Source organism: Schistocerca gregaria, chromosome 4 (genome assembly GCF_023897955.1).
Source record: "Schistocerca gregaria isolate iqSchGreg1 chromosome 4, iqSchGreg1.2, whole genome shotgun sequence".
In the NCBI taxonomy this organism is placed as follows: Eukaryota; Metazoa; Arthropoda; class Insecta; order Orthoptera; family Acrididae; genus Schistocerca; species Schistocerca gregaria.
Window position 1 is genome coordinate 391,458,581 of NC_064923.1, and position 13,647 is coordinate 391,472,227.

The 13,647-nt window shown below is 45.1% G+C and overlaps 1 protein-coding gene and 1 non-coding gene across 4 annotated transcripts in view; both read left to right on the forward strand.

The window, feature by feature from the left end:
• The window catches only part of LOC126365750 (sodium-dependent nutrient amino acid transporter 1-like), a 279,984-nt gene that overhangs the window by 166,877 nt on the left and 99,460 nt on the right, over window positions 1-13,647 (forward strand). For 2 of the 3 annotated variants that reach the window (XM_050008226.1, XM_050008227.1), the window contains one exon: window positions 5,701-5,976. In XM_050008226.1, coding sequence (XP_049864183.1) covers window positions 5,701-5,976 — 276 coding nt within the window. Of the gene's footprint in view, window positions 1-507; window positions 583-5,700; window positions 5,977-13,647 lie in introns of those variants that run through there. The other variant, XM_050008228.1, reaches the window with a different exon arrangement.
• On the forward strand, window positions 9,928-10,002 carry Trnas-cga (transfer RNA serine (anticodon CGA)). Its single transcript has one exon. It is a non-coding gene; the product is annotated as a tRNA-Ser (tRNA).

Genomic DNA, 13,647 nt, shown 5'->3' on the forward strand with positions numbered 1-13,647 from the left:
GACTCATTCGTCCGAAATCAATGGAATGTCAAGATTCTTTTGTTAGATCGTGTTCTATTCTACCTACAGTAACGATGTCTTATCAATCACCACGGATAGCGATTACGAACCGTTGTGTTCAAAATAAGGTTATTAGGGCAGAGCAAAGTGTTCGTATCCCACCATGTGCTTTCGAACTTAGCAGTAAACAGCGAATATTGCCAGCAAAATGATGGAAGGGACTCTCTGGATGCTGCAAGTTTACGTAAGACTCCTTCGTTGTAAGCGCTGGGAAACTGAAACCCATTAACGCAGACAGTCCTCTCTGACGTCACGGATAGCTCCTAATGAAATGTAGATTCCAGTGTGTTGCGACATGCACGTATAGAGATGCTGCCTTACTACGGGAAGCTGGTCCTTATCAAGGAGGAATATAGCGGTGCTACCGTCATGCTGATGTTATCACCGAGTGGCGTCAGATAACGCATCCTCTAGCTAATCCACAGCGCGGGCTCTCGCTTTAGTCTTGCTCCACATACGGCGCGCATCACAGCTGCAGAAAGCCACCTGATGCCGGTCCACTTCTCCGAGGAAACCAAAGAGGTCAGTCAGCGCAGCACTGCACAGTAATGTCAAGACAGAGGCGGGTTAGACACTAAAAGTACGACACTAATATACAAAACTAAAATTGTTGGTGCGATTTTTTATGAATATCTTAGTCTTCGGCAGAGGGCTGCGCTGTCACCTAGTAGAAAGTTTTTCTAATGTACGGAATGTCAGATGTCAGACCGCATACCGAACAGACTGAAATGTTGTGAAAAGAAGGAAAAAAGTGCCTTGTTCTTAGTATAGCGGCCCTTTCAGAAGTGAACTGAGCGTCGGGGTTGCCTCGTGTAGTGTGATAGGCTCGTTAAAAGTCAAGATATCTGCGTACATGATATGGCCGATTACACATCTCACGAACGACGCAGTTTTAGAGAAGTAGGTCGCAGCAACAGAAATTACTGCGAGAGGCGTGGCGACCTGCACAGCCAAGCAAGAGACTCTTAATCTAAGCAAACAGAAGTCACGGGCCCAAATAGGCGAAAAGCCCCGATATGTATTGATGACATCGTTACCTATCAGTTACTGGAATCGAGACCGTTAAAACTCAAAGGTGTTAATCTGGTGAGCTTTAAGGTGGAGATGGCAGCTGTCAGGCTGAATTTTCTAACAATAATTCATAATAATTGGTTCATTAACGAACGAATTCTACATCTACATTCATACTCCGCAAGCCACCCTACGGTGTGTGGCGGAGGGCACTTTACGTGCCACTGTCATTACCTCCCTTTTCTGTTCCAGTCGTGTATGGTTCGCGGGAAGAACGACTGTCTGAAAGCCTCCGTGCGCGCTCGAATCTCTCTAATTTTACATTCGTGATCTCCACGGGAGGTATAAGTAGGGGGAAGCAGTATATTCGATACCTCACCCAGAAACGCACCCTCTCGGAACCTGGCGAGCAAGCTACACCGCGATGCAGAGCGCCTCTCTTGCAGAGTCTGCCACTTGAGTTTGCTAAACATCTCCGTAAAGCTATCACGGTTACCAAATAACCATGTGACGAAACGCGCCGCTCTTCTTTGGATCTTCTCTATCTCCTCTGTCAAGCCGACCTGGTACGGATCCCGCACTTATGAGCAATACTCAAGTATAGGTCGAACGAGTGTTTTGCAAGCCACCTCCTTTGTTGGTGGACTACATTTTCTAAGGACTCTCCCAATGAATCACAACCTGGTACCCCGCCTTACCAACAATTAATTTTATATGATCATTCCATTTCAAATCGTTCCGCACGCATACTCCCAGATATTTAACAGAAGTAACTGCTACCAGTGTTTGTTCCGCCATCATATAATCATACAATAAAGGATCCTTCTTTCTATGTATTCGCAATACATTACATTTGTCTATGTTAAGGGTCAGTTGCCACTCCCTACACCAAGTGCCTATCCGCTGCAGATCTTCCTGCATTTCGCTAAAATTTTCTAATGCTGCAACTTCTCTGTATACTACACCATCATCCGCGAAAAGCCGCATGGAACTTCCGACACTATCTACTAGGTCATTTATATATATATATATATATTGTGAAAAGCAATGGTCCCATAACACTCCCCTGTGGCACGCCAGAGGTTACAAAGCCGAACTACTGGAAGAGAAATTATAGGAACGGCCACGCTATTAGGCCCAACCGTCGCTTAAGCGCTGCGGCTTGTATTCAACAAACTATTGTGGGAATTACTGCTTGAACGAGTGTGTACTCGTACATGCCAGAAAAAGGTTCAGAGAGTTGAAGTTGCTCAGAAATATGTTTTTGGTGCCACACATCTCTTGCGGAGGATCCAGACATTCTTCCCGTGCACCATACTGCAGTCCTGTGTACTGATTGGGTTCATCGAAACAGACGAGCGCCGTATTATTTCGGTAGGCTAGTGTTCGCTCAGAACGTTTGATTCAGCAACGAAGTCTGCGCCGAGCAGTGTTCGCGATGTGAGTTAGGGGGGGGGGGGGGGGGGGGCGGGGGAGTTCTTACAAATTAATGTAATCAAACTTATGTATGTCTCAAGATGGCGCTTAGCCCTGAGCACTTGCTTCAATAACTCGTGCATAGACAGCCATTGAAAGGTGGCCAAGAGGAAGGAGTAAGAGCTTCGGATAATTGGTTAATACTTATCGGTATGACCACATGCCTTAAAATCTATCTTTCCGCTCGTATTTGAGAACTGTTCGGATAGGAACGACTTTTCTATATTAACTAAACGAATCCCCGTCTTCCGTTGTTTCACAAAACTTTATTTTTGTATGACATAGGTTTGAGGTTACAAGCGCATTTTCATTATAAGACGTTTCAAGAAAAATTCACTTGAGGCGAAAAAATTATTATCTGTTGCCTTTCTATGAAAACCGCTAAGCATCAGTATGCTTCTTGTATTCACCAATTCTTGTTGGCAAACAAACTTGGCAGGAAGAGTACCTACTGTCACCAAAAGTAGTCGCTGTTATGCAGTGGGTTTGCTATAGGCAGCAACTACACAGACCTTTCATAGGTCCAAATAGATTAGGCAACAGCGAAACAAAAAAAAGGCAACACAGATTGATAATAGCTTCTAAAAAAATGACACCACTTAACTTCAGTACGAAGTTAGGGCGTTCGTACTATGCAGTTATCACTTGCACTGATAGTTTTTACTCTGGTCTAGTCCTGAATCCAGTGAACGATATCTGCTATCACTCGTAGAATGTCCGGTTTGGCTTCTCTTTGCGCCTGCTACAGACACGACACTATTGCTACTCCGGATACAGTGTGGATACTGCAGATATTACTTCCACACTGCACGTCCATTTTCACTGACATCTCACTCGTGGCAGGTACACACAAGACGGAATAAAACATGGTTGGCACACAGAGATATCGTGTTTTTGTCCTGTGCTTGGAATTGTTGCTCTAGTAATAGTGTTGAAAAAATACAGACTCTGCGTTAGTCTGTCCAGTGAGATGGAAGATTTCCTGTCGGCATAAGCTCGACACTTAAAAGGCCAGGGTACGGCGAGAGGTCAGATGCATGCGGAATGCGCATAAAAAAAGCTGTAGAATCATCCGTGAAGGAAGTGCTGGCTCTGGTGTTATCTTAAACGGGAAGCCTGGGAACTGGTGCAGCTTTTCCCTATTGAAATCTAAGCCACCTCCTAAGGAAAACCATTGCCTTAGTGCTTTCAGCAAATTGCACGTAACATGCGTTGTGTGTACATTAAGATCTTATATTGGTCTGGAATGGAGTAGAGAGCTCGTTGCTTTCCTTTTAATGCAATATCGTGAGTGCTTGGAATAGTGAGTGCTTGTGCTCTTGCCATTTCTCGCGAGATACCGCATTCTTCTTCTAGATAACTCTAAATGGCGGAATGACTCAGAGCCTCTTTATAACTGAGCCAGCCAGCTTCATGCACGCGTCTCTCTCACTAGACAGAACGCAGGGAAATTGATGAGATAAAAGGAAATTGCAATAATTGCATCAGTAAGATGCCTATCCGTGAAGGATACAAAAAGTTCATTTATCAGATCTTGGCGAAGGATCTATTAGAAAAACCTAGACAGTTCTGTTCGTCTGTAAAGTCAGTGATCGGGAACAACGATAAGCAGTTTCACGTCTCCGGGTATTGCAAACCAATGAGGGCTACTCAGAACGAACATGCCCAAGACGTAACCTAACAGATTTTACGTGGAATGCATTGCTGAATTAGTCCTTTTTATAGTTCGAATTTATCGCTGGGGGAAGTTCGCAGTTCACTTCTGTTCACAAAAAGTGATAAAGAACGAATTAAGAAAATTATAGACAAATATCGCCAACGTTCGTCTCTTACATGGCTATAGCACAGGGGTCTCCACTACGGCCCGTGGGCCGAAACCGGCCCGCGTTAGCTGGCCGGATAACCCGGGTATCCCGCCCGCCAAATATTTGAGGTGGTAACGTATACTGCCAACAATTGAGTTTCGAGGCCTATCGCGACCCTTACACCGCGGTCAGGTACGTCCTCCAATCAAAATTATGTAATTAAATAAAAATCTTTGTTCGTTTCAGTGCTAGCTGTTCTCACCACCTTAGATTTTTGCGATTTCATCTTTCCTTTAGCCTTACATTACGGTGATCATGCAGTGCTAGGGTGCTTTAATCCCGTTAGGTAAATCTTGGCCCTTATAACTTCGTGGAGGAGTCAATGTGGCCCGTAGACTAAAAAGTTTGGAGACCCCTGCTCTAGCACGTATTCCTGATGGAAACTGGATACTCTCAAGGAATCGGTACAATTTCAGGAGAAGCCTTTCGTATGAAAAGCAGCTCGGTGTATTCAGATACCTTGCAAATAGTGGTTACAAGTGAGCAAGTAAATTATGTCTTCTAAGATTCTCTTAAGGTTTTCGACTATGTCGACTGATAAGATTTTTTTTCTGTCGGAATATGGTGCTCAGAGCAATGAGAGAGAAAATGGCATCAAATTAGAGGTTATTAGTAAACTTGGGTTACCCATAACATCGGAGTTCATAAATATGTTAAGGGCAATACGAAAAAGCGATATTATATTTAAGAAAAATCCGTAGTAGGGTAGACACATGGAAGCTTGGAGTTGTCGGGGGTCTGGTGTAGTTTGACGTATCTACGGTGTTGATCAAAAGTATCGGGACACCCCCATATAAGGCGGAATTGACCAGTAGATGTCACGAGAGGCGAATCGGTCAATAAAGGAGGAAGTGGGGAATATTTTGTAGAGGAATGTCCCCTCCCCCCCCCCCCCCCCCCCCCCCCCCGGTAGCTGAGTGGTCAGCGCGACAGAATGTCAATCCAAAGGGCCCGAGCTCGATTCCCGGCTGGGTCGGAGATTTTCTCCGCTCAGGGACTGGGTGTTGTGTTGTCCTAATCATCATCATCATTTTATCCCCACTGACGCGCAAGTCGCCGAAGTGGCGTCAAATTGAAAGACTTGCACCAGGCGAACGGTCTACCCGACGGTAGGCCCTCGTCACACGACATTATTATTAGTAGAGGAACAGTAACAGCAGAATGGGTACTAAGTGAGGTTAGACTTGAGTCACGGATTGTCATACATTAACCGTCCCGAGTACACAATATACGTTTTGAGATGTAAGTGGATGAGTGAGTTAGCTGAGAGATGGTGTTCGGTGTCCAGGCTTCCGGCAGCGACACCGGGAGGTCGTCGCCGTCACAGCCGCAGCCGCAGCAGCTGGAGCTGGCGTCGGTGTGGGTGTCGTCGTCGACGATGACGGCGTCGGAGGGCTCGTCGTCGGCGGGCACGACGGCGACGTCCTCGACGGCGGTGCTGGCGCCGCCCAGCCGGCCGTCGTCGCCGGGCAGCTGGGCCTCCAGCAACCAGCAGCTGGTCGCCGCCGCTGCCGCCGCCTCCGCCGCCGCACCCGCCACACACCCGCCAGCGCCCTGCTGCCAGGTACTCTTCACTTCTCATTATTTACTCGAATCAGAAAACAAACTCAAGATATGGTATTTACCATTACAAACAGCTGAAAGAATTACTAAGATGCAATACTCTTGGCCTGTTGTGAATGTCGAGATATTCCGACCAGTTCATCAATACAACTTACACTGTAATTCTTGGCCAGAGGTGGTAGGCTAATGGTTTCAACGCCGGAAGCGGCTAACCAGTATTTGGACACTAACGCATGCTGGCTCTGCCGCTCTTGTGACACGCAACAGCGGTGTAAGTGACTAGCTTCCCGTAGTTTACAGGGTGGCAACGAGTTGATATTCTCCAACAGCCACTCACAGCACGTCTTCGTCGGCCCATCTAGGAGGGCAGTGTGCAAAAGGAGCCGTATAAATAGAGCCCTTCTATCCTCTCGTTGAGAGAGCAGTACCAGCAATGAACGGATGTCAACAGGACCGGACTTAACGCTATTTATAATGTTACTTAAAATCCGTCTTGATTGCAATTTTTTTTATTCATATGACCGGTTTCGGTTCATTCAGAACCATCTTCAGATCTGATATTTCAGTTACAGGAGTAACCCGTCCAAATCCAGCAATTTTCACATGCTACGTCACGTGGTTCTGAATGAACCGAAACCAGTCATATGAATAAAAAAAATTGCAATCAAGACAGATTTTAAGTAACATTATAAAATCACTGATTGCTGCTATGCCATAAGATATTATGTCTGTTTTTTCAAAATTAATGCTATTTCACATACCTCGGCCAATGTCGGACACGTAGCAACATTGAAAAATGAAGTGTCAGTCCGTTAGAGATGGGAACTTGCAGAGAGGGAAGAGTGCCGGGGTACCTCCATGAAATGTACTAACATCTGTAGTTGGACATTCCACCCTGTTTCTCAAGTAGTCCTAACTAGTCCTGCTCTGAAGCACGCAAAGATTAGCAAGCTCAGCAAGCGGCCCACCAGCAGTTAACCCTACCGAATTCATCGACCGAGGCAATGTACCTTGTCACGCGTCTCTCTTTTTTTCTTACTCCCTCCCAGGATACGACAGATCAAAGTCTAGCAACTTAGATTGCACGTGGTGTCGTGAGGAGAGTTGTTTCTCCTGTGCAAAATACGGGGGATAGTTGACAATCCAATAGGTGCTCATGGTATGTGGTTCTGTGCAGTCACAGATGGTGAAACCCACAGAAAAGTACCATTTCTGCATGGTTACTGCAGGATCTTCCAACTGTTGAGTGACCTCCACTCAATCCATCATGCCCAGGTCGCAGGGCTTCAGAAGGGAGGAACGGGCTGAATTATTCCCAAGTCGAGAGATTCACAACCATTTTCTTGCTGTAGTTGCTGCAGTTTGTGTGCCTGAAATAGCCTTGAAGAAACTTTTTCTGGATCTCAACCTTGGAGCTGTTGAAACGTGCGCACATAGTGGATTGTTTTCTCATGAGCCTGATTTGTACTCCACGCATTGGGAGCTACTGAAAAACGAAATCTAGTGGTACTATGCCAGCGAGTTGGTAGAGTGGCGTAGGTCTGAGACGACCCACTCGTTCTTTTTAACACCTTGTCCACTAAGTTTGTGTGAGCGGATTTGTACCAGACTGGGCACCCTTAATGTGTAGCACTGTAACGTGTTGTTAGTGCCATCATTCTCGGGGTTTGTGGTTAAGATCCCCATGTGCTACCACTGATCTTGCGAAGGATATTATTTATGGCTTCCACCTTTATTCCTGTATACTTGCTACGCTGCGTGTAGGTCAGAATAGTCTAGAGTGACTCCCACGCCGCGCGGGATTAGCCAAGCGGTCTCGGGCGCTGCAGTCAGGGACTGTGCTGCTGGTCCCGGCGGAGGTTGGAGTCCTCCCTCGGGCATGGATGTGTGTGTGTGTGTGTGTGTGTGTCTTTAGGATAATTTAGGGACTGATGACCTTAGCAGTTAAGTCCCATAAAATTTCACACACATTTGAACATTTTTTGACTTTCACGTATTTTGGATGGACAGCATTTAGTAACTGTATCCTTTGCCATGTTATGTCGAGCTTGCGACCATTCCGATTGTGCTCAAGATGAATCGCACACAGTTGTTTCAGCTGGGTTTGGACAAAGTTGGTTGTTAGAGTAATAAGCACTCAGCTGATCATTTTTCACTTACCTGCTGTCATTGACTCTTAACCTGCTGCCTACAGTCGAGAGAAGAGTCCTAACAGTTACAGGGGTATTTCACTGTTGCCATAGATCTTCACGGAGTTATGGACGATTCTCCGGCTATTTTTGTAAATGCCTTTTTCCTGTTATTTTTCGCTGGTTTTTCCTGGGTACGTCACGTGATAGTCTTATTGTATATTTAGTTTCTTTATCGGAGGCAGCTGCATTGCCGCTAGCTGTTGTGGTCATATTTAAGGACGCTACGCTGAATTTTCCCGCCTAGCGTCTGAATCTTCGTGTTGTGAGGCCGCCGCGTTCTTTCTTAGTAGATGTGAGCAGTTGCTCTAAAACGGCCTCTTAGACCCCAGACTATTAGCCATGTCGCACAGATGGCCTGTCGGAAAGTTCCTCCGTAGGTTGAGAGTTAATCGCAGTGCTCTGTTCCCAATTCTTAGTAACGTCTGTTTGTACATTTCGGTGGATCGACCCAGGACGATGGCATTCCAGTATAGGGCGGAGCAGAGCCCTTCACAATGTGATAAAAAGCTGCGGTGGTAGGGAGGAATCCGGACTCAGCAATGGAGACAACTTGCTGAGTCGACGGTTGGTGGTGTTAGTGATATCACGTATGTGCCGGCGCCATGTGAGATGGCGGTGGAGTGAGATCTAAGATATCACGACACAAGACAGGGATACCTGTGATGATGCGTATCTACGCTGCAGGGCTGGCGCGGCGAGTTAACTACCAAAGACTGCGGCTTGACGGTCACTTGGCAGCCCAAGTGTGCAGTTTATCAGAGGCGAGCTAAAATCGATGTCGGAGTGTGTTGGCATCCATACTGTGGCTGAAGATCGCTGCCTCGTTAGCGAACACTTAGTTTTACGCGGTCGGTCTTAGATGCGTCAGCGGTGTAGATCGTGTGTAGGTTCGGTCCAGTGGACCGCGCACCGTGGCTCGCCAGTAGGGATAGGACGAACAATGGACATTACTGACTCAGCTCTCAAATGGAAGGTTCTGAGAGCGGGTTGCTTCTCAGAGTCTGACACAACCTATTGCTTAAGGCGATTTAGTTTATATTTCTACGTCAACGCTTCGGTCTTACCGCACTCCTATACTATTTTCAGTGTCGAAGCTTTGGTGCCGCGAACAGCTGTGCAATTGACAGTATGTGGAGTACCCCTCTGCTTAATGGTGTAAGCTGATTGTTAATATAGCACGAAGGTATGTTTTTACTATTGACGATTGATGGACTTCGACGCCATTAATTTTAAATTGTCTTGTAAGCTGTTGTAAATGTATTGGTCGTCGCTAGACGTTACGTCACCTGAGAAATGCACCTGGCTGCACCGCACCGTTCGGAGGCAGGCGCCTAGGACAGGGGCTCCCGACAGCAACACACGTTGTCAAACTGGAGAAAAGAAAATTTCCCAATGCGGGACTAGGGGTGACGAATGGCAGAGTCCGCAGCACAGTAATATTATTGAACACAATTAGTAAAACGGTATTGAAAGCTCTCAAGGAATTATATGACTGTCAAGAATATGATTCCGTAATATTAGCAAACACAATTAGTAAAATTGTATTGAATTCCAGAATGAGATTTTCACTCTGCAGCGGAGTGTGCGCTGATACGAAACTTCCTGGCAAATTAAAACTGTGTGCCGGACCGAGACTCGAACTCGGGACCTTTGTCTTTTGCGGGCAAGTGCTGTACCAACTGAGCTACCCAAGCACGACTCACGCTCGTTCCTCACAGGTACTGACCGAAGTGAATCTGTGAGGATGCACGGTGAGTCGTGCTTGGGTAGCTCAGTTGGTAGAGCACTTGCCCTCGAAAGGCAAAGGTCCCGAGTTCGAGTCTCGGTCCGACACACAGTTTCAATATGATGGGAAGTATCAAGGATATGTTTCTTTGATATTAGCAAACACTTAGTAAAACTGCATTGAAATCTCTCAGCAATTATATCTGACTAGCAAGGATAGGTTCAGGCAATTAATGTACTGTTTTTGGTGTGGTTTCGTGATGACGTGGTGAAATTGAACCGCATTTCGCAGACCGATTACCAGTCATTGCAGATACGTGACGTATTTTTCGAAGTGGAAGGTTTTTTTTCCAAACTTGGTATGTAATTCACGAACCTACAGCATATACTCAAACTAATAGAGTAAGCAATGTCACAGAGAATCCTCCGTTGACCATCCTAAAGAGATGTATACAATGATTAACCTGTCATAGCTCTATCAAAATTGTTTTTAGTTACAAACAACTTCAGAAACTGCATATGAGACATGATATGCACAAAGGTGAATTGAGAACACAAACAATGCACACTAACGCCGTATGATTGCTTCATGAAGTGCTGCCAACACCTGAATGGAGAAAATTATCAAACAGTAAATATGTGACCTTCTACGTTCATTACGTATTGACGATACTGAGAATATTCTGAGGGCTCCCAGTAACGCGCGTCAACATAGTTTCAAACTATTATTTAACGTGTATCTGCTGCCTTGCAAATAGACTTCCGTTTCTTCTTCTATCACGTTAGATTGTTCGTCCCCCCTCATACAGACCTGTAGTGTACTATTTCCACCTATCCGCTTTCTTCTCTGCGATTAGCATCATTATTCCACTATATCGACACCTTTATTTTTAATACCGCAGAAGGTTGTTCTGACATTCCTATGTGCTGAATGTGCCCTTCCGACGACCATTTCTTTCTAGATTTCTTGACAATGCACAATAACTATGTCAGCTACGCAGACAAGTCCGGCAGCACCTTCTCCTGTGTGCTGGCTGTTGGTTGGTAGCTCTTCAGCTATTGCCGCAAATCAGACCTAGTAAAAAGGAAGTCTAAGACGCTGGTCTTCTCAGCTCTCGCTTGGTGCCCCTCAACAGACAAAATAAACACTATGTTGCGTAGTGTCATTGACTACTTCGGCCGTAATACGTTGAGGGTATTACTTAAAAGGTAACCTCCCCATCGCACCCCCCCCCCCCCCCCCTCAGATTTAGTTCAAAGTTGGCACACTGGATAGGCCTTGAAAAACTGAACACGGATCAATCGAGAAAACAGAAAGAAGTTGTGTGGAGCTATGAGAAATAAGCAAAATATAGAAACTGAGTAGTCCATGCTTCTTCCTGTTTTCTCGATTGATCTGTGTTCAGTTTTTCAAGGCCTGTCCACTGTGCCAACTTATAACTAAATCTGCGGAGGGTGCGATGGGGAGGTTCCCTTGTTAAAAATAACACAGAACGCCACTCTCCAGGAACGGAGTGCGCCGGACGGTTTGGCACTTTACAACACGTTTGTTCATTTGATGGAGCGGGACGCGAATTCGGTTTGCTGCGAAGATGTTTTAATGTAGAATGGAGGAACGTAGCTGGCCTTCCTTGTTCCTGCTGGATACGTCCTTGGCGGTTCGGCGTCTGGTAAGTCACGGTGCGTTGTCCCCACCGGTACAGAAGGGCAAGGTGTGCGCCCTAGAGCTGCTGGTACCGGCACGTGCCGGCCGTGGCAGGTGCGTGCCACGCACTGCCTGGGGGAGGGCTGGAGCTGACTCACCCGCCTGCAGCACGCACGCACTTTCCTACGCCCACCACTGCGGAGTAAGTCTCCTCTCAATCTGGCACACACTTGTCAGCGCCTGCCGTTCATGGCTCAGTGCACCCGCGGCTATTATTGTCGATCTCGCTGGCGGCTGTTCTTCAGAAAACTCAGTAACAATAGCGGCTTCTCGGAAAGCTAATGCTGTTTGTGGCTCTGCTGTGTATGAATGGCGATCGTTAACAGACCCCCAGACAGCTGTGGCTGACTTCAGCGCGCTGAACGACGAAAGTCACCGACGAATACTTGCCGGTCACGGTATGAAGCAAGGGAAATTAGAGTTTAACGTCCCGTCGACAATGCAGTCACCACAGACGGAGCACAAGCTCTGATTACGAAAGTACAGGGAAGGAAAGCAGGCGCTCCCTTTTCAAAGGAATCGTCCCCCCATTAGTCTGGAGCCATTCACGGAAATAAGGGGAAACCTAAATATGGATGACCGGACGTGGATTGGAACCTTTGTCCTCCCGAATGCGAGTCGTGTGTCCTAACCTCTTCGCCCCTTTGTCTCACTTTTCTTCTCTGATAATCCCAATTCGTGTGTCGAGGTCCAATTTACGAGAAAAAAAATCCATATATTCTCTACATCTACATGGATACTATGCAAATAACTTTTAACTGCCTGGCAGAGGCTTTTCATTGTATAAATCATGAAATTCTGCTAGACAAGCTCAAGTATTGTGGCATGAGTGGAACAGTGCACAAATGGTTTAATTCGTACCTAACTGGAAGAGTGCAGAAAGTTGAAATAAGCAGTTCTCATAATATGCTAAGATCAGCACATTCCTCAAACTGGGAACTATCAAGAATGGGGTTCCACAAGGGTCGCTCTTGGGTCCTTTGTTGTTCTTAATATACATTAATGACTTGCCATTCTATATTCATGAAGAGGCAACGTTAGTTCTCTTTGCTGATGATACAACCATACTAATCACACCTGACAAACAAGAATTAACTGATGAAATTGTCAATGTCTTTCAGAAAATTACTATGTCGTACCTTGTAAACGGACTCTCACTGAATTTTGATAAGACACAGTACATACAGTTTCATACAGTAAATGGTATGGCGCCATTAATAAATATAGACCTTAATCAGAAGCATATAACTAAGGTAGAATATTCAAAATTTTTAGGTGCGTCCATTGATAAGAGATTAAATTTAAAGAAACACATTGATGATCTGCTGAAACGTTTGGGTTCAGCTACATATGCAATAAGGGTCATTGCAAATTTTGGTGATAAACATCTTAGTAAATTAGCTTACTACGCCTATTTTCACTCATTGCTTGCATATGGCATCATATTTTGGGGTAATTCATAACTGAGGAATAAAGTATTTATTGCACAAAAGCGTGTAATCAGAATAATAGCTGGAGTCCACCCAAGATCATCCTGCAGACATTTATTTAAGGATCTAGGGATATTCACAGTAGCTTCTCAGTATATATACTCTATTATGAAATTTGTTATTAACAACAAAACCCAATTCAAAAGTAATAGCAGTGTGCATAACTACAATACTAGGAGAAAGGATGACCTTCACTATTAAAGATTAAATCTAACTTTGGCACAGAAAGGGGTGAATTATACTGCCACTTAAGTCTTTGGTCACTTACCAAACAGTATCAAAAGTCTGACAGATAACCAACAAGTATTTAAGAAGAAATTAAAAGAATTTCTGAACGACAACTCCTCCTACTCCATAGAGAAAATTTTAGATATAAATTAACAAAAAAAGAAAAACCCGAACAAAAAATTATAAAAAAATTAAAAAAAAACAAGTTGTTATATTAACTTAATTATGTTGTTAAATTAACTTAATTATGTCATGTACTGGAAAATTTGACTCGTTCCACATCATTACGAAATATCCTATGCATGATCCATGGAACTAGTATTACTCTAATC